Here is a 24,503-nt window from a genome sequence, read left to right on the forward strand (position 1 = left end):
TATAATGTTTCTCTTTAATCTTTTGCTTCCAGAACAGGAATTTCTTTTTTGTCCTCTTTCATCTTTTATTTGTTCCCTTTTACTAAACACTCCCATTTGTCATCTATCTCCTCCCCAGTAGATACTCTGCACATGTGTGTATAGACCACACTCTTACATAACTTTACATCCTAGGTGTCAGTGTATATTCAGGATGGTGGATAAGTAGTTATGGGATATATGTCAGCTTTAGAACTTTCACACCAGTAGCAAAGCATTGCTAATTAATATTTCCTTTACAATGACTGCCTCAACTGGGACTCTGCTAGAGATATTTGGAATTGAGAATTGACTGAAAAGATGGTATATAAGTGTCAGTTGGGAGACTGGAATGTGCCTAGTGGGGTTTGAAAAGGAACTGTTCATGTTTAAAATTGAGGTATTTTCCTTTGTGTCTAACAGCTTAATAATCTAATGGGTGATTCACCTCCTTGCCTTGAATTTCAGGTTCTCTGTGATTTAAACCAAAATTCTTTTTTTTTTTTAATTTTTTTTTTTTAAGATTTTATTTATTTATTTGTCAGAGAGAGAGACAGAACACAAGCAGGGGGAGAGGCAGGCAGAGGGAGAAGCAGGCTCCCTGCCGAGCAAGGAGCCCGATGTGGGACTCGATCCCGGGACTCCAGGATCATGACCTGAGCCTAAGGCAGCCGCTTAACGACTGAGCCACCCAGACGCCCCAAATTCTTTTTTTTTTTTTTAAGATTTTATTATTTGAAAGAGAGAAGTGAGCATATGCTCAGGGGCGGGGGGTGGCGGGGGCAGAGGGAGAGGAACAAGCAGACTGTGTGCTGAGCATGGAGCCTGACACAGGGCTCGATTCCAGAACCTGGAGATCATGACCTGAACCGGAATCAAGAGTCTAACGCTCAACTGACTGAGCCACCCAGGTGCCCCTAAACCAAGATTTTTTTTTTTTTTAAGATTTTATTTATTCATTTGAGAGAGAGAGAGAACATGAGTGGAGGCAGAGGGAGAAGGAGAAACAGATGCCCCGTTGAGCAGGGAGCTGATACGGGACTCGATCCCAGGATCCTGGGATCATGACCCAAGCCGAAGGCTGTGCTCAACCAATTGAGCCACCCAGGTGCCCCTAAACCAAGATTCTTAAGATAAAAATCATGCAGCAGTTATGTCTTGTTCATAAAAACCTATTACATGGATATTGTTATCATACATTTATTACTGGGAGTTACAGGTATAGACATACATTAAAAAAAAAAAAAAAAAATTCTGGGGGTTCCTGGCTGGCTTGGTTGGTGGAACATGCGACTCTTGGTCTCAGGTTGTGGGTTTGAGCCCCACATTAGGGTGTAGAGATTACTTAAAAATAAAATCTTGGGTGCCTGGGTGGCTCAGTTGGTTGGGCGACTGCCTTCGGCTCAGGTCATGATCCTGGAGTCCTGGGATCGAGTCCCGCATCGGGCTCCCCGCTCAGCGGGGAGTCTGCTGGTCCCTTTGACCCTCCTCCCTCTCATGTGCTCTCTCTCTCTCTCAAATAAATAAATAAAATCTTTAAAAAATAAAAAAAATAAAATCTTAAAAAATAACTCTTGAGTTACACTGAAGGAACAGTACAGTAACCAGTCAGCTTTTACTCCTTATATTAACGAATGATATGATGGTCATCTGCATAGTTGTACAAGCTAGAAATGAGCCTGTATTTCTCCTTTACACCCACCCCCATATCCCATCAGTTATGAAGTTCTGTTTATTTTTCTTCTTCCTAAATATTTTGTGAATTGGCTTCTTTTAATTTGTTTATATTAAAAGCTGGTCTTTTCTAGAGTGTGTCTTGCAATCACTCCTGATTTTAAAAATCTCTAGCCTGAGCCACTGAACCGTATCAAGGGATGGTACTTGAATTAGCTGTTCCTTTTGTGCAGGCTGGTCCAAACTTTAAGTCTGGGCCAAAGTGCTAACCGCCCTGCCCTAGTTCACTAACGAGGCATCTCTTTGCTAACCAAGAGCAGATTACTGGCAGAGATTCAGCTTCTCTTCTTCACCTGGGACCCTTTTGAAAAGGAGAGTTTCCTGATTCACATTTAAGTGTCTTTGCTGTATAATAGTATATACAGGTCTATTCAAGGTTTCTACTGTGCCAGATTTGCCAGGTAATAGAAATTATCTAGTTTAAGATTTTCAAATTTATTAGCATATAAATTGCTCATGATATTGTTTTCCTCATATTTCTTAATCTGTTGTGTTTATGTCCCCTTTTTCTTTTCTTTTTTTTTTTTTGAAAGATTTTATTTGTTTGACAGAGAGAGACACAGCAAGAGAGGGAACACAAGCAGGGGGAGTGGGAGAGGGAGAAGCAGGCTTCCCGCGGAGCAGGGAGCCCGATGCGGGGGGCTCCATCCCAGAACCCCGGGATCATGACCTGAGCCGAAGGCAGATGCTTAATGACTGAGCCACCCAGGCGCCCCTATGTCCCCTTTTTATGCTGTCTTTTTTATATGTATCTTTTTCCCCCAAGCAGTTTTACCAATTTGTCTCCTATTACTCTTTTAATTATAAATTTTTAAAATTATCTCCATTTTTTCTTTTTTTCTTTTTTTTTGCTTCTCTCCTTTCTGGCTTTTTGGGGTTTTTTGGGGGGTGGGGTGTTTTATTTTGGTTAGCTTTGATTTTGGTTTTGGTTTTTTTGTTTGTTTTGTTTGTTTGTTTGTTTGTTTGTTTTTTGAGGGAGAGATATGACCTGAGCCGAAATCAAGAGTCAAAAGCTTAACCAACTCAGCCACCCAGCCACCCCTTTAGTCTTTTTTTTTTTTAAGTGTTCTTAAAGCTTATTTTCCATTAAGTACTGTTCCACCTATTGTATTGCAGATTTATTCATAGTGGTTTTTTGTAATTCTGCTTAAATGTTTTGAAAGTTTCTTTATCAGCTCATCCTTTCTCCCACAGTAAGAAATCTGACTCCTGTACTTTTCAATACCCAGTAGGTAACTAACTCCAGTTACCTCTTCTTACATGAATTCCTTCCTTACTACACCCAGCTTGCAATACCTGTACAAAGCACTTTGCTGCATGGAAGCCCTCAACTTGCTTGGCCTTGTCCCTCCGCTAGGAGCCTTCCTCATTCTACTCAGGCTCCTGCACCCTGAATTGGGCTGCCCTCGTACTTGGACATTCGCCTTATGTTTCCTAATGGGCTCTGACATCCTGCACTGGTCTACCGCCATACACACATTTCCCTGTCCTTCACCCTGCATGGACATACTTCACATCCTGGTTAGGCCCCAGCACCCTGCTCTGTGCCTCTGCTGCCCATAGATCTTACCTTGCTTGGCCCCACCTAATGGCTTTGGACAGGATCTCTTCAGGAAGGTGAAGGAGAGTGGGAACTTCAGGAGAAAGTTATTTTCTAAGTTTAATACAGTATGGTAGAGAACATAGAATATTTTATCCTTTGGAACTGAGACTTTAGCTGGTATAAGGTCAGCTTTTATGACTTCTATATGTGCCGAAGGACTATATGTACTCTGGGTGATTGATATGTGTCTATGTGTATGTATATGTATGTATTCACCTTATAAATTGCAAATCTTTTACTTAACTTTTTTATGCTTGTTCTGTTACTACTCTTTTAAGTATTATAAGTATATAAAAAGCATAGAGAGGGCACCTGGGTGGCTCAGTCGGTTAAGCGACTGCCTTTGGCTCAGGTCATGGTCCCGGAGTCCTGGGATCGAGTCCCACATCGGGCTCCCGGCTCAGCGGGGAGCCTGCTTCTCCCTCTGACCCTATCCCCTCTCATGCTGTTTCTCTCTCTCTCTCTCAAATAAATAAATAAATAAATAAAATCTTTAAAAAAAAAAAAAAGTGTAGAGAATGGTGAACATGTGGAGATTGGGGGGAGCAACGCACCTGGAGAGAGCTCAGAAACTCTTACACTTCTCACCTCACCCTAAGTATCTCTTACATCTGGCTATTGATTCATATTTTTTATCATATTCTTTAATAAACTGGTAGATGTTTAAAAAAAGTGAAGACACGGGATGCCTGGGTGGCTCAGGTCATGATCTCGGGCTCCTGGGATTGAGTCCCACATCCGGCTCCTTGCTCAGCGAAGAGCCTGCTTCTCCCTCTGCCTGCCACTCCCCCTGCTTGGGCTCTCTTTCTCTCTCTGACAAATAAATAAAACTTTAGAAAAACAAAAAAGTGTAGACAACAAGTGAATAGCCATGTATCTGTCACTCACCTTAAGAAGTAATGCATTACAGGCATGCCTGGGTGGCTCCACTGGTTAAACGTCTGCCTTTGCCCAGGTCATGATCCCAACATCCTGGAATCAAGTCCCGCATTGGGCTCCTTGCTCAATAGGGAGCCTGCTTCTCCCTCTGCCTGCCATTCCCCCTGCTTGTGCACGCTCTCTCTCTCTGACAAATAAATAAAATCTAAAAAAAAAAAAAAAAAATTCTAAAAGAAAGAAACAAGGCATTACAGATGCAGTTGAAGCCACCAAGACCTCTTTTTTTGATTCATTTCCCCACAGAGGTATTTACTGTCTCAAATTTGGTATTTCTTATTCCTGTGAACTTAAAACAGTAGAGCAAGGCTGCCAATTTATTATATGAGAAATATCCTCCAAACTAGACTTTATTACCAATAGAGACCAGAATTGCCTACAGATGCAAGCCTCCTCTTACATCAAAAAACTTTGTAGCCCCTGGAAGAATGTTGGGAATTTGCCAAAGAAATATTTATGTCATCTCTTACAGTATATCTTAAGTCAGAGCCTAAGAGCTTAAGTCTCTCAGTTGATAACTAGATATCTGAAAAGGAAGGAATGCTATGACAAATGACTTGTTTTTAAAGATCTAGATGTGGGGCGCCTGGGTGGCTTTAGTCTGTTAAGCATCTGCCTTTGGCTCAGGTCATGATCCCAAGGTCCTGGGATCGAGTCCCGCATTGGGCTCTCCCTGCTCAGCAGGGAGCCTGCTTCTCCCTCTCCCTCTGCCTGCTGCTTCCCCTGCTTGTGTGCTCATGCTCTCTCTCTTACTCTCTCTGTCAAAATAAATTAATTAAATATTTTTTTTAAAAATAAAGATCTAGCTGTGGTGGTATTAGTTGATGACTGTGGTAATAAGCAAGTTATATGGCTTTGTGATTACTTAGAGCAAGTTATTCACGTGTATGAGAGAAAATGTAAATCTAACAGACTAATTTGCATTTATGAATTACATTTGATAGCTAATTACATATGTGGTTATATAAAACAAACTCTGTTCAGGTGACCTGTCTAAAATCCTTTAAAAATCCTTAAAAGAATTATAGCCAGTTATGTTGTTATTATAGGTGGTGACACATTAAATTAATGTCTAAATTGGACTTAAAATTTTGATTACTAGTACCTATTATTTACTGATAATTTGTATCTCATTTTAGGAATTCTATGTAACAATGATTTTGCCTCTTGTGATACTGTGTTATTTTGCTTTTTTATTTATAGTGATAGATTCCTGTGGCCTTTTAAATGACTTAATAATGATTGAAATGGATCCAAAATAATGACTACTCTACTAAAGCACTAGAAGACTCTTCATATCACCTTCCAGCTCAATTCAGTCTTCAGGAAGAGGCAGAACAAGTGAAATAGAGAAAACTGAAGAGAAAAAAACCTCACTTTGGAACTGTTTTACTCCTTGACTACTCCTTAACTTCTTTCTTTCTACTTGTTTTAATTTTGCTGTGTATTTAAATAGTGAAGACCAAAGAAATAGAAGATACATTTGGGAGCTTTATATAACCCAAAAAATTTGCCTTGAAAGCTGCTATTCTTTGGAGGAAAACATATTAAATTCCTGTCTGATTAAAAACAAGATTTCATGTCCTTAGATTTTGAAGAATAAAACAGACATAAATACATATCTGCACACTTTCTAGCAGCTCTGTAGGAATAATGAGATTTGTAAGTTAAGGGCTTTGTTATGTGGATATTTTGTCACTGGAATTGACTGCTCAGAAGATCTTTTATAGCTCTTTAATGTTATATTCTTGATCTGTTGCTTTGATGGCATTATTTGCCCACACAGGAGTTCACCTGTGTTTCCAGCTATGACCTGGTTATAAACAGTGTTTGCACTCAATGTGCAAATGTCCATGTATTATCTATTTAAGCAACATCATAGTGCCATCACTCAAGGAAGTTGAATGAGGTGAACATAGACATAGCTCTTTCCCCTTCCCCCCATTTTTTAAATGTAACAAATACTTTTTATGTTCCCCTTCCCCTTCCCCTTTCCCCTTCCCCTTTTTGGAAACGTGTCAGGAACTAGATAGTTTAAGATGAGCAATTGAGGGGACTTGAAAGAGTGATACACACAGAGCCTGGCTTCCTTGTGCTTTATCACAAGGCGTGCTGCTGGCCAGCCTATTTAAGCACCCTTTTAACAAGAGAACCTCGTGGGAAATCCAGCTGGCAGACTCAAGGAGTTCGGGAAACAGGACCACAGAGGTTACACTCTGGGGTAAATATTCTTCTATCTCTAACTTTGGAAGAAGACTGTATGTGTATGTATTATACATACTACTGTATGTATACTGTTTTCTGGTGTCTTTAATTTTGGAGCACTTTAGTGGGGTGGTACGGAGACACCAGTGGATCTCCTAGGAAAACTGATGCTAGTGGGTATTTGAGGGAATTAATGTGAACTAATAGAACACCTCTTGAGAGATTATTATCTTCCTTCTCTAGGAAGATCTTTTCTGCTTTTGCCACAAGTTACCAGAGTACCTGAAGCAGGTTAATCTCTTATCATAAGTACCAGTAGTTTTAAGTAGATGTTTATTCTTAAGGTTCTTCTGTTAAAACTCAAGAATTCATTAGTTTTCATATAACCTTCCAGGTCTCTGTCAAATTTTTCTGTTTATTGTCTTTCATAGTCATTATTCATGGACTGTTGCTTTTGTTTAGAACTTCTCTGAGGTTATAGAGCCTGATAAGTAGTCTTAGAGAGGCTCAGAGGTGGCAGGTCTTTCTGTAAAGAGGGGAGCTTAGAGTAATCACAGACTCTTTTGTACATTGGTATCAGGTTCTTGCAAGTATAAGTGATTGGAGTTTTCTCATTTTCAGATCCTGGCCATGAGGTTGGATGCCTCACCTTGCTGAAAAGAGACACTGGACCTAAATGGCGCAGCATGACTTTGTTCCTGCTTGGCTAAATTTCTCAACACCACAGTCAGCTAAGGTACAGTTCTTCATTCCTTTAGTAACCTTCCAAATATCAGTTCTTTTTATCCCCAACTTATTAATGGCCTCTGTTTTGCAGTCTAGGTGTTTTTGTGTATTCAACCCTGCCTGAGGGTTTAAAGTATGTTTTCATAGACTTAACTACATTTCTTTTAATAGGATATAAATAATTAGGCAGTCGAAGTCATTGTGGGCCCTGCCATTGCCAAGTATCTCCCCCTCCCCTTATTTCATTATATGCTAAGCTTTTCTCATGTGGCACACTTAAGACTTCCTGGATTAGGGGCGCCTGGGTGATTCACTTGGTTAAGTGTCTGCCTTCGGCTCAGGTCATGATCTTGGGGTCCTGGGATCGAGCCCCATGTAGGACTCCCTGCTCAGCGGGGAGTCTGCTTCTTCCTCTGCCTCTTCCCCCACTCTCCACACCCCACTCATGCTTGTTCTCTCTCTCTCTCTCAAATAAATAAATAAAATCTTTATTAAAAAAAAGATTTGCTGGATTAACTGCACTACACTTTGGAACTAAAACATATCTGCTAACCTATTAAGTATAGAGGGGCAGAGGTAAAGGGGAAATGGTTTTTGGGGAAATGGACCCTTGGGGTAAATGCACATTTGTCTATAGTAGTAGATGAGGAGGATGAAAAGGGAGAGACATTGACTACTACGTGGATCTCAGATTAAATACTAGAAATTATGTTTTAGGGATAATCTACGTAACAAATTCAGGGGGGAAATGTATGTTGCATTAGGAATAAAGACAAGTGAAAACAACCAGTCCACATAGAGTGAAGTAGCCCTAGTCACAGTACAGAAGAACAGCCTCAATTATTGGGGCACCTGGGTGGCTCAGTTGGTTAAGCATCTGCCTTTGGCTTGGGTCGTGATCCCAGGGTATTGGGATCAAGCCCCACTTGGGCGCCTGCCACTCCCTCTGCTTGTGCTGTCTCTCTCAAATAAGTAAATAAAATCTTAAAAAAAAAAAAAAGAAAAAGAACAGCCTTAGTTATTGATAAAGGAAACCTTTGGGAAGCTAATAAACTTAAAAATGGGTCCCATTTTGCCAACTAACAGAGGAGGGACACAGTTGATATGTAATCTCAAAAAAAAAAAAGGCCTATCTTCCCTATTTTTAAAAATACTTTATTATTTTACAGAGAGAATACAAATGGGATAGGGGCAGAGGAAGAGGGGGGAGAGAGAGAATCCCAAGCACACCCCGCACTAAGCATGGAGCCAACACAGGGCTCAATCCCAGAACCTTGAGATCGTGACTTGAGCTGAAATCAAGAGTTGGGCACTTAACCAACTGAGCCACTCAGGCGCCTTCCCCTGTTTTTTGTTTGTTTTGTTGTGTTGTGTTTTGTTTTTAAGATTGTATTTATTTATTTCAGAGAGAGAGAGTTGCCTGCGCTTGAGAGTGGTGGGGAGGGGCAGAGGGCGAGGGAAAGAGAGAATCTCAAGCACAGGGCTCTGTCTCACAACCCTGAGATCACCACCCAAGAAGCCAAAATCAGGAGTCAGACACCCAGGTGACTGAGCCACCCAGGCATCCTTTCCCTATTTTTAAATGTGAATTTTGGGGCAGATGTTCCTGATCTATCTAGACCCGCAACCTTTTGCTCTAAACTTCATTTTGAATTGCCCTTTTGAAATTCCCAAGATCTCATAATTGACATAATCTGACCCAAAGCTTGGGGACGGTGGACCTGAGGGATTAGGTGTGGGATCCAGGAAAGCATTTAAAAGTATGTAGATCTTATTATCTGCAAAGAATAATCTAGCACAGTGAAGTAAGTATAAAGAATTGGGAAATGAGATTTCACTATTTCCAGTAAAGCTGCAGTAAATAAAGTTCTGCAGTGTTGGGATAAGGGTAGACATAAAGCAGTGAGAGCAAAGAATAGAGAATTCAAAAATAGTCCTATATATACAGTCAGTTGATTTTTGACTAAAGTTCCAAGGTAATTTAATGCAGAAGTGATAGTCTTTTTAGCAAATGGTTCTAGAACTGGAGATATATATATATATATATACATGAGATATATATATATACATGATATATATATATATGGGGGGGGGAGTGAGAACCTTGACTTTAACCTTTACTTCATATCACACACAAATAAACCTGAAGTGGATCATAACCTAAATTAAAGAGTAAAAACTATAAAACTAAGAAAATAGATGTAAAGATGTCTATGCCCCAACCTGTAGTTTTCCTTTACGCCTTTGTCAGATATATCCATATTTTTTACAGCCTTTTATTTTAGACTTTGGTCTCTCATTTGAAACTAAAGAATGCTCTAAAAAATAATAAAATAAAATAATTTAATAAAAAGAATGTCCTGGAGGCGCGCCTCAGTCGCTCAGTCATTAGGCGTCTGCCTTCGGCTCAGGTCATGATCCCAGGGTCCTGGGATTAAGCCCCGCATCGGGCTCCCTGCTCCGCGGGAAGCCTGCTTCTCCCTCCCACTCCCCCTGCTTGTGTTGCCTCTCTCGCTGTGTCTCTCTCTGTCAAATAAATAAATAAAATCTTAAAAAAAAAAAGACTGTTCTAGAATAAAATTATTTGGAATAGGGAGGGGAATGAAAGCTCATCTATAACTGTGTTTCTCAAACTGCTTCCTTTTCATTGTATAACAAGACTTAATTCTCCCTGACCTCTTTCCTCATGTGTAAATGAGTAAAATGAAGCTGATGCCAAATTATAGTACTGTTATGAATATTAAGTAATGTTTAGAAATAAGTTTTTTATGGATAAAGAAGATGTGGTCCATATATACAATGGAATATTACTCAGCCATCAGAAAAGATGAATACCCAACTTTTACATCAACATGGATGGAACTGGAGGAGATTATGCTAAGTGAAATAAGTCAAGCAGAGAAAGTCAATTATCATATGGTTTCACTTATCTGTGGAACATAAGGAATAACATGGAGGACATTAAGAGAAGGAAGGGAAAAATGGGCGGGGGGAATTGGAGGGAGAGATGAACCATGAGAGACTATGGACCTGAGAAACAAAACAGGGTTTTAGAGGGGAGAGGGGAGGGGGCATTGGTTAGCCCGGTGATGGGTATTAAGGAGGGCACGTACTGCATGGAGCACTGGGTGTTATATGAAAACAATGGATCGTGGATCACTACATCAAAAACTAATGATCTATTGTATGGTGACTAACATAATAAAAAATAAAAATAAAAAAATAAGTTTTTTATAAAACTATAAAAACTGTGTAGTTGTTAATGACCAAGGTGTTTTGGTATTTAAACCATTTCTTTCTCCCCAGTTCCAGAATAATTTATAGAAGTAATAAAGCTGTTTAGAATTTTTTTAAGTAGGGATCTTGCTTTTCTTTTCGTATTACAAGGTTAACTTAATATCTTTAACTGTAAAGTTTGAGGGCTTATTTTAATGGATATCGACAGGGGTTTTTTTTCCACCCTCTCTTGTGCAAATAATTAAAGTAGCTGTCTTTTCCCCCCTTCTGGGACGCAGAAAATGAGTTAATGAGTGAATATGTAACCTAGGTCTACGATCATAACCACCCTGAACGTGCCCAATCTTTGAATATGTAACCTAGGACTCTAACTTAGAGGCCTATAATACCCTTATTATGGCCCATATGCTCATTGTGGGGGTTTCTTCCACCTTTATTACTTGTTTTCTAAAAGGCTGATGCAAAACCTAAGATACTGAGATTGATATCTTCTTAATTGGTTTGCTTCTCTATACTTGATCATCATAGTCACCTACAGCCACATTCGAAAAACACGGAGAGCACCTACCCCGAGGAGATCGTAGATTTGGAGTAAGCCGTCGTCGACATAATTCCTCTGATGGCTTTTTTAACAATGGACCTCTTCGAACTACAGGAGGTAAGCCATGCCCAACTTCCATGAGTATATTTAAGCTACTCAGTTAGGACAAGCCCACATAGGGGGTGAATGTCCATAATCTTGATATGCTGTTGTTTGGGGTTTTTTTAGATTTTATTTATTTATTTGAGAGAGAAAGCATGAGAGGGGGGAGGGTCAGAGGGAGAAGCAGACGCCCTGCTGAGCAGGGAGCCCGACTGCAGGGTCATGACCTGAGCCAAAGGCAGTCGCTTAACCAACTGAGCCACCCAGGCGCCCCAGATAGCTGTTTTTTAAACGTGCTTCTCAGTTAAATCTTCCAGTTGTCATTATTCAGTTACGTTGGCTTTCCAACATCTTTGTGTTCTCATGTGTCATTCAGTTGAAGATCTCATCTAGAAATTACATTAAAAGAAAAAGATAATTTTGTGGACTTAATCTTTTATTTTAAAAGGTCCCCTGAAGGGCTTTTGGTAGTACTGTAAATCAGATCAGGAAGCAAAAATCTAATGTGTTACTTGTCCTTACTATCCTAGATTCCTGGCACCAGCCCTCCCTGTTCCGCCACGATTCTGTGGACTCTGGTGTCTCTAAGGGAGCGTATGCTGGAATCACAGGGAACCTATCTGGTTGGCATGGCTCTTCCCGAGGTCATGATGGCATGAGCCAGCGTAGTGGGGGTGGCACAGGGAACCATCGCCACTGGAATGGCAGCTTCCACTCCCGGAAAGGCTGTACCTTTCAAGAAAAGCCACCTACGGAGATTAGGGAAGAAAAGAAAGAAGACAAGGTGGAAAAATTACAGTTTGAGGAGGAAGACTTTGTAAGTATGAAGGTTTAAATGTGTGGTTAAAACCTAACAAATAATGCCGTAAATAGAAGACCTTGTTAATAAGGAGAGGTTTGAAGAAATTACTAAAAAGGAAGTCCCTAAGTTTAGATTTTTATTGTTTTTAGAGGGAAAAGTTGATTAGTATGAAGATAATGACCAGAATTCCTATGTAACTTTCAGCAAATCTTCATGTTTTTCATCTTTATGCTTTTGAAACTTCTAAAAAAATTAATTTCCTTTAAGTTTTATAAGGTTCAGCATTCAAAATTTGATATTCAAATTACGTAAAAATGTGGTCTTGTATGTTGAATTGTCTTTCTCCAACTATCATAAGAGGTTTTTTCTCTTGATTTTTTCCTCTTATATAAAATAATTGTGATGTTATAAATATGCAATTGGGAGTATTTAAGTTAAGTAAAACTTTGCCGTTGTGTATTGAATTACATGCCTTTTGCCCTCTCAACCTAAAGTAGAGTTTTTAGTTCACCTTAAAAAAAGTTTACTGTATTTAACAAACATATCCAAGTTATTATCATTTTAATAGGTAATTGATATCTTTAAATTATTAGTTTGCATTATTTTTGGTACTAGATCTTCAAGATCCTTTGTGTATTCTAGACTTGTTTGTAGCATAATCTCAGTATAAATTAGCCACTTTCTGAGTGCTCAACAACTACATATAGCTAGTGGCTACTAGTGCAGCTCTAGTTAGTTTTAAAAGTAGCGCATTAAATTAGCCAATCATTTCTGTGACGGCCATTTTAATTTATTAATGAAGCCAACTGAATAAGAGTCAAATTTAGGTGTCAGCTCCTCTTCTCCTAAGTCTAGCAAATGTTCTGGGATCCTTTAAATGTTTTTTAAGATTTTATTTATTTGACAGAGAGACACACAGCGAGAGAGGGAACACAAGCAGGGGGAGTGGGAGAGGGAGAAGCAGGCTCCCTGCCGAGCAAGGAGCCCGATGAGGGGCTCAATCTCAGGACCCTGGGACCATGACCTGAGCCGAAGGCAGACGCTTAACAACTGAGCCACCCAGGCGCCCTTTAAATGTTATTTTTTAATGTGAATTCCTAACCCCCAAGCACCTATCCTTCAAAACTTTGGTAGTGGAGGGCGCCTGGGTGGCTCAGTTGGTTAAGCGACTGCCTTCGGCTCAGGTCATGATCCTGGAGTCCCCGGATCGAGTCCCGCATCGGGCTCCCTGCTTGGCAGGGAGTCTGCTTCTCTTTCTGACCCTCCCCCCTCTCATGTGCTCTCTCTCTCAAATAAATAAATAAAATCTTTAAAAAAAAAAAAACCAAAAAACAAAACTTTGGTAGTGGAAAGGTTTATACTGCCCCGACATACTGAATATTGTCTAGAATGTTCTAAATATCCCCTGGTCCAGAACTTACTATGACACTAAATTATAACTTTCATTATTTATTCAATAAACTTAGCACATTTAAGAAAGACCGGTGGGAATAATTAACAAAATCTCTGTTGCTCATCACGCTTTGGGAACTTGGTTAAAATCCTCGATCAAACCAGCAACAACAAAAAAGTTTAATTGTATTCCTAGGAGTTTCTTTTTGTATTTTATTCCACCTAAGTAAATTAACCCACTGTAATGATAATTTATATATGATATGAATGTTTATCTAAAAGTGTATTTTGCATTGTGACCAGCCAGCTGAGCATATAGTAAAATTTATTTGGGTCTCTTTATTAGTTTTGGTTTCTTACGTGCTTTGGTGAAAAAGAGATTGTGCAAACAAGAAGTAGTGTGGGGTAAAGTGGAAGTTGCTTTTTTTTTTTTTTTAAGAGTGCCTTTTGAATAGGTTCTATACTACTGATTGGCAGAATTTGATAAGAAGGCCCATTTTCAATTCTCTGGCATTCCCAGTGGGAAATAAATCGACAACAGAAAGAAAAATGTGAAAGTAGCACTATCTATGCCTGCTGAGTGATTTAAGTGAAAGTTTGCTGTCAGTCAAACCTGAACCAGGTCAATTAGGGCAAATGAATACTGCATTTATGTTTTAAAATATCTTAAGTGTCCATAAATGTACGTACATGAAAGGAGAAAAATGGTCAAGTATGCACATCATCAAATTAAAGCTTCCCTAATCCTGCTCTCTTCACTTCCCCCAGAGGTAATCGCCATCTTGACTTCAGTGCTTTATCATGCTTTTGGTAAACTTTTACTACATGTATGTATGCATAGACAATCTATAATATATCATGTTCCTTGATTTTGATGTTTATATGGATAATATTGTAGTTCTCTTTTATTTGCTTAAAATTGTTTTGAGATTTATCTGTATTTGATACATATGGCTATAGACCAGTGGTTCTCAACCAGGAGCAAATTTAGCACCCCCGCATATTTGGCAATATCTAGAGAAGTTCTGGTTGTCACAGCTGGAGATAGTGCTGTTGACATCTAATATCTAGAGATCAGGGGTGTTGCTAAACATCGTACAATGCACAGGACAGCCCCATAACAAAGAATTACCTAGCCCCCAATGGCAGGATTACCATGATTGAGAAACCTTGCTTTAAATCTTGTTCACTATTATATAATATTCTATTGTGTGAATATACTGGAATCATTTATCCATTTTCCTGTTGACAGACATTTAGGTTGTAAAAGATCGTGGTTTAGAGGACAGATCTAAAGGATTGGAACTGAGGTAACTAGAAAAGAAAGAGTCAAAAATTTCTATTTTGATTTAAAGCACACTGATGAATAATAAGTAATTAATTTGAAAAGGAAAAACAGGAGCATAATTGGAGGGAGAAAATAACGAATTCTTCGTATCCAAAAGATGGGTGAGATCTAGAGATGTGCACACGGAAATAAAGATGATAGTTGAGGTTGGTGGACAGGTAAGAATCACCTAAGGAGAGTGATATATTCAGAGAGGGGGCTAGAACCTGTGGAAATAGCAGTAAGGAGGCTGGGAAATGGTTGGTTGAAGAAGAAAGGGGTATGTGAAGAAAGAGTAGTTAACCAAAAAATAGCAAAATCAAGGTGTTTTGGGGACAAATTGTTTACAGTGAATTTTCTATATATTTTTTCTATACAGTGTATAATTAGAAAGTTATTTTTTGTTTTAAAATGGTATTAGTTTGATGTAATAAACAGTCTTTTTAAAAAAAAAAAAAAAAAGGTTTTATTTATTTATTTGAGAGAATGAGATAGAGAGAGCATGAGAGGAGGGAGGTCCCGAGGGAGAAGCAGACTCCCTGCCAAGCAGGGAGCCCAATGCGGGACTCGATCCTGGGACTCCAGGATCATGACCTGAGCCGAAGGCAGTCGCCCAACCAACTGAGCCACCCAGGCGCCCCTGTAATAAACAGTCTTATAGTTACCTTGGACAAGTTAAACAATCCTAATTTTTACATTGATAGTAATGCCTACCTTGCAATGTTACAGTAAAGGGTAAAGATCACCTAGGTTGAAATTAACTGGGGGCATCTATCTGGCTTAGTTGGTAGAGCATGTGACTCTTATCTCAGGGTCATGAGTTCAGGCCCCACATTGGGTGTAGAATTTACTTTTTAAAAATTCAGTTGTATTTTTAGGTGCCAGCAGTAAGCAGTTGGGAAATGAAGTTTTATAAAATGCTTTTAGTAAAGCCAAAAACCCTTTTATTTATTTTTTATTTTTTTTAAATTTTATTTATTTATTTGAGACAGAGAGAATGAGAGAGAGCAAGTACATGAGAGGGAGGAGGGTCAGAGGGAGAAGCAGACTCCCTGCCGAGCAGGCAGCCCGATGCGGGACTCAGTCCCGGGACTCCAGGATCATGACCTGAGCGGAAGGCAGTCGCTTAACCAACTGAGCCACCCAGGCGCCCCCAAAAAACCTTTTAAAACTTAGCTTAGGAATAGGGACGCCTGGATGGCTCAGTCGGTTAAGCGGCTGCCTTTGGCTCAGGTCATGATCCCAGGATCCTGGGATCGAGCCCCACATCGGGCTCCCTGCTCCGTAGGAAGCCTGCTTCTCCCTCTCCCACTCCCCCTGCTTATGTTCCTTCTCTGGCTGTGTCTCTCTGTCAAATAAATAAATAAAATCTTAAAAAAAAAAAAAATGCTTAGGAATAAAATGTTTACGAATAAATTTAACCAAAGATGTGAAAGACCTCTATACTGATCCATAAAATGTTACCAAGAGAAATTAAAAATCTAAATAAAAGATGTCATTATGAATGGGAGGCTTTGAATTAGAAGACTCAGCATGGTTAGGACATCAGTTCTACAGATTCTGCACAACACCAACCAGCATGTGTTTTTATAGAAATGGACTAGGTTATTCTAAAATTTTTATTGAAATACAAAGACCGTAGAATACCCAAAGTGATCTTGAAAAAGAACAGAGTTGGAGGACTAATACTACCTAACTTGAAGACTTAGTACAAAGCTATAATAATCAAGATGTTACATTATTATAAGGATAGACTAATAGTGGAGCAGAATAGAGAGCTCAGAAATAAACCTACATTTATATAGTCATTTGATTTTCAAAAGATACTAAAGCAGACCAATAGAGAAATGTGTTTTTAACAAATGGTACTAGAATAACTGTGTATACGTATATATATACAGAGAGAATGCTACCTCATAGCATACCAAAAAAAAAAAAAAAAAGAATTTGAGAGGAATTATATATCCAAATGTAAGGCCTAAAACTATAAAGCTTCTAGAAGAAAATTTGGGGGAATGTCTTCATGGCTTAGAGGGTAGAAAAAGATTTCTTTGGACACAGCAATAACCTTACAGGAAGACATTGATAAATTGGATTTCATCAAAATTTAAAAGATCTGCTTATCTCACAGACTCAAAGAAAATAGTGAAAATGTTTATAAAGCATATATGTGAGGGGCACCTGGGTGGCTCAGTCAGTTAAGCATCTGCCTTCGACACAGGTCATGATCCCAGGGTCCTGGGATTGAGCCCCGCATCGGGCTCCTTGCTCAGCGGGGAGTCTGCTTCTCCCTCTCCCCCTGCTTCTCCCCTCTGCTCATGCCCATGCTCTCTCTCGCTCTCAAATAAATAAAATCTTTTTTTTTTTTTTAAGATTTTATTTATTTGACAGACAGCGAGAGAGAGAACATAAGCAGGGGGAGTGGGAGAGGGAGAAGCAGGCTTCCCGCAGAGCAGGGAGCCCGATGCAGGGCTCAATCCCAGGACCCCAGGACCATGACCTGAGCCGAAGGTAGACACTTAATGACTGAGCCACCCAGGCGCCGCATAAGTAAAATCTTTAAAATATATATATATGTATGTATGTATATATCTATATAAAGCATATATATGAAAAGGGACTTGTATCCATAATATAAATAACTCCTAGAACTCAATAATAAAAAAACAACTGAATACATTTTTTCATTTCTTTCTTTTTGAGAGAGAGAGAAGCGAGTGAGGGGTATGCAGAGGGAGAGCAAGAGAGAGAATCTTAAGCAGGCTCCACACCCAGTGCCGAGCTGTTGCAACTTGGGGTCTGGATCTCACATCCCTGAGATTAGGACCTGAGCTGAAATAAAGAGTCAGATGCTTAACCAACTGCACCACCCAGGCACCCCTCTTTCTTTCTTTCTTTCTTTTTTAAGTTTATTTATTTAGGGTGCCTGGGTGGCACAGTCGGTTGAGTGTGGGACTCTTGGTTCCAGCTTGGGTTGTGATCTCAAGGTCACGAGATCGAGCCCCGTGTTGGGCTCCACGCTGAGTGAGGAGTCTGTTTTGAACTGTCTCTTCCTCTCCCTCTGGGCCTCACCACCCCCACCCCACCCCTGGGCTCCCGCACACACACTTTCTCTAAATAAAAATAAATCTTAAAGTTTATTTAAGTAATTTCTACACCCAATGTGGGGCTCAAACAACCCTGAGATCAAGTTGCATGCTCTTCCAACTGAGCCAGTCAGGTACCCCGACAACTCAGTATTTTTTCTTTTTTTAAGATTTTATTTATTTATTTGGCAGAGAGATAGCACAAGTAGGCAGAGAGGCAGGCAGAGGGAGAGGGAGAAGCAGGCTCCCCACTGAGCAGGGAACCCGATGAGGGACTCGATCCCGGGACCCTGGGATCATGACCTGAGCCGAAGGCAGCCACTTAACCAACTGAGCCACCGAGGCGCTCCCGACAACTCAGTATTTTAAAAAATGAGCAAGATTTGAACAGATTCTTCACAATGGAAGTTACACAGATGGCCAATAGTCACATGAAAAAAGAAAAGATCAGTGTCATTAGTCACAAGGGAAATGTGGAAATTCAGATTATGAGATACTGCTACCCATTCACCAGAATGGCTAAAATTTATAAGTCTGAAAACACTAAATTTGGTGACATTTTCGAGCATTTGGAACTCTCATATATTGTAGGAGCATGAAGTAGTACAACCATTTTCAGAAAAGGTGTGGCAAATTTTTGTAAAACTAAACATAAACGTGTCCTGTGACCCAGCACTTCTAGATATTTACTCAAGAGAAACAAAGGTATATGGGCATTTATTATAATTTTATTCATAAAAGCCCCAAACTGGAAACAGTTTAAATGTCTTTTGACACAAGAACAGAAAACTTGTGGATATAATGAAATGGACTACATAAATTCATTAATAAAAAGGAGTGACTAATAAAACAACACCGTGAATTTCAGGGAAACCTTATGCAAAATGGTACATACTGTCTGATTTTGTTTATGTGCTATCCTAGAATAGGCAAATAATCTATGGTGGGAAAGAAAGAGCAGTGCTTGCCTATGTGGAGTGGGGATTGTCTGGGAAAGGACATGAGGGAACTTTCTGGTTGCAGTAGATAATTTTTGTTTTTAGAGAGGTTGAGTTATAAACATTTTTCAAAACTCATGGAATGGTATACTTGGTATATGTGCATATCATTGTATGTAAATTTTATTTTATCAAAAAATAGGTTAACATCACCAGTCATGGTGGAAATTGATAAAATAAACATCCTGATGTGATGCACTGAGGATGCAACCTCACCTCTGTAAATTCCTTCCGGCAATGCATAGCCTGAATCTACCCATGAGAAAATACCACACAAAACTCAAGTTGAAGTTTCTACTATAAAGAATTAAAAAAGATTCTACAAAAGAATTAGCCTCTACTCTTTAAAAATGTTGTCATGGGGGGCGCCTGGGTGGCTCATGGTTAAGCGTCTGCCTTCAGCTCAGGTCATTACCTCCAGGTCCTGGGATTGAGCCCAGCGTAGGGCTCCCAGCTCTGTGGGGAGTCTGCTTCTCCCTCTCCCTCTGTCTCTCCCCCTTCTGCTCTTTCTCTCAAATAAATAAAATCTTTAAAAAATAAAAATTAAAATGTTGTCATGAAAGAAAAAGTTCCAGATTAAAGAAAACTAAAGAGATAAGACAACTGAAGGAAGCCTGTGAGGAACACCTCACTGGCTCAGTCAGTGGGACTCTTGACCTCAGGATCGTGAGTGAGTTCAAGCCCCACGTTGGGCGTGGAGCCTACTCAAAAAAAAAGGGCGGAATGCAATCCTTTGGAGACTGGATGAGGGGAAAACAGTGTACATTTTAAAATTTTTGTTTTGCTATAAAACTAATCAGTGTTATAGTTTGAATAAGTGTTACAGATTAGATAGTAGTATTTATTGATGTTAATTGCCTGATTTTTACAGTTGCACTGTGATTATGTTAAGAATGAGTTTTTAAAGAAATACATAACTAAGTATTTAAGGATGAATGGTTTAGGTTGCAAGTGGTTCAGGAAAAAATATATTTAGAGAATGTTGGAGCAAATGGTGTAAAATGTTGACATGAGAATCTAGACATCTGTGCAGGATGTACAGAAACTTCATTTTTTTTTAAAGATTTTATTTATTTGACGGAGTGAGAGAGCACAAGTAGGGGGAGGCGCAGAGGGAGAGGGAGAAGTAGGCTCCCCACTAAGCAGGGAGCCCAATGCAGGACTCCATCCCAGGACTCTGGGACCATGACCTGAGCCGAAGGTAGACGCTTAACTGACTGAGCCACCCAGGTACCCCAGAAAGTGGAGGTTTTTTTGCAACTTTGTTGTAAGAATAAAATAATTTCTGGGGCGCCTGAGTGGCTCAGATGGTTAAGCATCTGATCTGGTCATGATCTCTAGGTCCTGGGATCAAGCCCCGCATTGGGCTCCCTGCTCAGCGGGGAGTCTGCTTCTCCCTTTCCCTCTGCCTCTACCCCTGCTTGTACTCTCTCTGTCTCTCTCAAATGAATAAAATCTTTTAAAAAAAACAATGAAATCACTTCAAAATAATAAGAAAGAACAGAGAGGGGGCACCTGGGTGCCTCAGTTGGTTAAGCTTCCAACTCTTGATTTCAGCTCAGGTCTTGATCTCAGGGTCGTGAGTTTGAGCCCTGCATTGGGCTCTACCACAGGGTGTGGAGCCTACTTTAAAAAAATATTTGTTTAAAAAGAGCACAGAGCAACTGGTATTAAAGAACCAAAAAAAGAAAAATAAGTCCATGGACGTTATTTACAACAAAACAAAGTGAGGTGTCATAACGTAGGGACAAACTACCAAAAACTGTAATACCTGGGTAGTGATAGCATTTGTGGAGGAGAAATTGAAGGGAGCAACAGGACATCTGGCAGTCCCAAGAGCCAACAGTTCCTTCTAGATAGCTTAGAGGGTATGTTTGAGAACAGCTAGAAATTAGTAGGAGTTGTTTTACAAAATTAGTCAATACGGAAGTTCTGGAATGATGTATGAAGGGTCTGGCTGGATCAATCAAGAGAGAGAAACCACACAATAATTTGTACAGGGAAAGTACAGAATTGGGGTAATGAGCAGTTGGCTGTATAAGGGACAGCCAGTAACCCTAGGGCTAAGATAGAGTGCCCAAGGAGGAGTCTCCTTCTTGCCCCCTCACCACCAGACCTTGTTAGAAAGGGCTTAGTGGTGGCTCACTGAATGACAGAACAGTTGCTCGGGTGCTTCCAGGGAACATGCTAAAAATCTGCCCTCTTGAGTACCTGGTAGAGCTGTTCACGTATCACTCTGCTACAAAACCACTCAAGTCAAAGCTCACTTGCACTTTAGAACCTGGCTTAGCAGGAATGGGCTGCAGGAGCCTGCTGAGTAAGCACATTGGAACAGGAGGCAGAAATCTTTTTCTTGCTCTCTACTGACAAAAAAGTTAACTTGCCAGCTGCCAAGGAAAAAATTTTAAGTGCCCAGACACATTTACACAGAGCAGGCAGAAAGGATGACTTTGGAACTAAGAAGCAATAAGTTGATAAATAACACTAAGTACTATCATTGTTTATATTAACCAGCCAATATACTGCCCTTCTAGAACGTAGCTCCTCACTGAACACAAAACAATTGGAAATAGGATCCAGATTGAATTGTGGAGGTGGAAACAATAGAGCCAAAGGAAAGAGAAGGTTCAGATAAAAGGGAGGGAGGAAGATAGGGATGACATCCAGGGCATGAAAGAAACTAAGCCACCATATTTTTGAATAGTCTATGAAAACAACAGAAGAGAGCGCTCTAAAACTTGATGTCAGGAAAGCTGTCTTGACCCACATTCACAAAAACTAATCATATGTAAATGAACATAAAGGATCAAGAGAATAAGGAACAGAATAACATCCTCACAGACAGTGCAAAGTACACCTGTACAGCATGTCCACAAAACAGATAAGAACCATTTTAAAATTTATTACTACTTTAAAGTTTAAATGATACTAAGGGGCACTTGGGTGGCTCAGTTGGTTAAGCGCCTGCCTTCGGCTCAGGTCATGATCCCAGGATCCTGGGATCGAGTCCCGCATTGGACTTCTTGCTCGGCAGGGAGCCTGCTTCTCCCTCTGCCTGCTGCTCCCCCTGCTTAGGCACTTGCGTGCGCTCTCTGTCAAATAAATAAATCTTTTCTAAAAAAGTAAGTGATACCAAGAAAACAGCATAAGAACCACCCAAACCAGAAAAACTCAAGGTGCTAGAAATCAGGAAAGGAGTAATTAAAAATTAGAGAAAAAGGGAGACTAAACAAGAAGGAACACAAGAGAGGGGCGCCTGGGTAGCTCAGATGGTTAAGTGCCTGCCTTTGGCTCAAGTCATGATCCCAGGGTCCTGGGATCGAGCCCCGCATCGGGCTCCTTGCTCAGCGGGAAGCCTGCTTCTCCCTCTCCTTCTACTGCTCCCCCTGCTTGTGCTCTCTCGCTCTCTCTGTCAAATAAAACCTTAAAAAAAAAAAAAAAAGAACACAAGAGAATAATCAGTGTTTTTCAAGAATTAGAAGAAGACCGAAAAAAAATTTTTTAATTTTATTTATTAGAGAGAATGAAGAGGGGTGGGGGAAACAGAGGGAGAGGGACAAGCAGACTCTGTGCTGAGTGTAGAGCCCAAGGTGGGGCTCGAACCCATGACCCTGAGATCTTGATGACCTGAGCCAAAATCAAGAGTCATATGCTTAACCAGTTGAGCCACCCAGGTACCCCAGAAGAGGAAATTTTTAAGTGAGGAAGAAACAGATTAAAAGAGTTCAGGGAGGCAAAGTCCGTTAAGTGACTGACTCTTGGTTTCCGCTTAGGTCATGATCTCAGGGTTGTGGGATCAAGCCCCAAGTGAGGCTCTGCGTTCAGTGGGGGAGTCTGCTTGGGATTCTCTCTTTCCCTCTCCTCATACCCCTCTCTCCCTTGTGTGTGTGTGTGTTCTCTTCCTCTCTCTCTCAAATTTTTTTTTTTTTAAGTTAGAATTGAGGGGTTCATGGCTGGATCATGACTCTTGGTCTCAGGGTCATGAGTTCAAGCCCCACATTGGGGGTAGAGTTCACTTAATAATTTTTTTAATGCATCATTATTTTTATTTTTATTATTATTATTTTTTTTATTTATTTGCGAGAGAGAGAATGAGAGACCGCATGAGAGGGAGGAGGGTCAGAGGGAGAAGCAGACTCCCTGCTGAGCAGGGAGCCCGATGTGGGACTCGATCCCGGGACTCCAGGATCATGACCTGAGCCGAAGGCAGTCGCTTAACCAACTGAGCCACCCAGGCGCCCTGCATCATTATTTTTAAAAATAATAAAAGAATAGACTCAAGTGAAAAAAGAATACCCTTTGAGCATCAAGTCCCAGTGACTATAAGAGAAAGAAAATAAGACTTTGACAAAGTTTTATAATAGAAGTCAATGAAATAACAATTACAGTACTCAGAATGTTAGCCAAAGATTTTATACCCCTATCACCCTTCAGTTATAAAATTGGGTGGCTCACATTTGCAACGACGTGGATGGAACCAGAGGGTGTTACGCTGAGCGAAATAAGTCAATCAGAGAAAGACATGTATCATATGACCTCACTGATACGAGGAATTCCTAATCTCAGGAAACAAACTGAGGGTTGCTGGAGTGGGGGGTGGGGTGGGAGGGATGAGGTGGCTGGGCAATAGACACTGGGGAGGGTATGTGCTATGGTGAGTGCTGTGAATTGTGCAAGACTGTTGAATCATAGATCTGTACCTCTGAGACAAATAATGAGATATATGTTAAAAAAAAAAAAAAGCGGGGGGGAGATCGGAGGGGAGGATGAACCATGAGAGACGATGGACTCTGAAAAACAAACTGAGGGTTTTAGAGGGGAGGGGGGTGGGAGGATGGATTAGCCTGGTGATGGGTATTAAAGAGGGCACGTTCTGCATGGAGCACTGGGTGTTGTGCACAAACAATGAATCATGGAACATTACATCAGAAACTAATGATGTAATGTATGGTGATTAACATAACTAAAAAATTTTTAAAAAATTGGGTGGCTCAGTCAGTTGGGTTGCCGACTCTCTTTTTCCCAAGATTCTATTTATTTGACAGACACAGCGAGAGAGGGAACACAAGCAGGGGGAGTGGGAGAGGGAGGAGCAGGCTTCCCCCGGAGCAGGGAGCCCAATGTGGGGCTCGACCCCAGGAGCCTGGGATCATGACCTGAACCGAAGGCAGATGCTCAGCGACTGAGCCACCCAGGCACCCTGGACTGCCGTCTCTTGATTCCAGCTCAGATAATGATCTCGGGGTTGTGAGATCAAGCCCCGCATTGGGCTCCGCGCTCAGCGAGGAGTCCACTTGAGATTCTCTCCCTCTTCCTCTGCCCCTCCCCCCACTCAGTCTCTCTTTCTCTCTAGAAATGAATAAATAAATCTTTTAAAAAATAAATGTCAGGGACGCCTGGGTGGCTCAGTTGTTAAGCGTCTGCCTTCGGCTCAGGTCATGATCCCAGGGTCCTGCGATCAAGCCCCGCATCGGGCTCCCTGCTCAGTGGGAAGCCTGCTTCTCCCTCTCTCACTCCCCCTTCTTGTGTTCCCTCTCTCTCTGTGTCTCTCTCTGTCAAATAAATAAAAATAAATAAATAAATATCAAAAATACCAATGTGTAAGGACTTGGAATATTGTTCCCAAGACTTTTCCTGAGCGAAGTACTAGACTAGAAGCTTCAGACAGTGAAACTAACCAGAAAAATATAAAGGAAGGGTGGTAAATACTAAATATATGGTTAACTGTAGAACTAAAAGAGTTAAAAAGAGAGTTCAGCATGTAATAGCTGTGGACTCGGACAGTCTAGAAAAAGC

General features: G+C 40.5%; 2 protein-coding genes across 2 annotated transcripts in view; both read left to right on the plus strand.

The window, feature by feature from the left end:
- IPP (intracisternal A particle-promoted polypeptide) overlaps positions 1-5,864 on the plus strand; it is a 73,206-nt gene extending 67,342 nt beyond the window's left edge. The window contains exon 10 of the mRNA XM_064589229.1: positions 5,495-5,864. Within this exon, the coding sequence (XP_064445299.1) occupies positions 5,495-5,553 (59 nt within the window). The 3' untranslated portion in view covers positions 5,554-5,864. The remainder of the gene's footprint in view (positions 1-5,494) is intronic.
- Positions 5,865-6,371: 507 nt separating this feature from the next.
- Positions 6,372-24,503, plus strand: part of GPBP1L1 (GC-rich promoter binding protein 1 like 1) — a 36,926-nt gene continuing 18,794 nt past the window's right edge. The window contains exons 1-4 of the mRNA XM_054512893.2: positions 6,372-6,512; positions 7,118-7,232; positions 10,988-11,117; positions 11,633-11,919. Coding sequence (XP_054368868.1) covers positions 7,173-7,232; positions 10,988-11,117; positions 11,633-11,919 — 477 coding nt within the window. The 5' untranslated portion in view covers positions 6,372-6,512; positions 7,118-7,172. The remainder of the gene's footprint in view (positions 6,513-7,117; positions 7,233-10,987; positions 11,118-11,632; positions 11,920-24,503) is intronic.

Source organism: Mirounga angustirostris, unplaced genomic scaffold, assembly GCF_029215605.1.
Source record: "Mirounga angustirostris isolate CCGP_5_RB_7025 unplaced genomic scaffold, mMirAng1.0.hap1 SCAF_4, whole genome shotgun sequence".
In the NCBI taxonomy this organism is placed as follows: Eukaryota; Metazoa; Chordata; class Mammalia; order Carnivora; family Phocidae; genus Mirounga; species Mirounga angustirostris.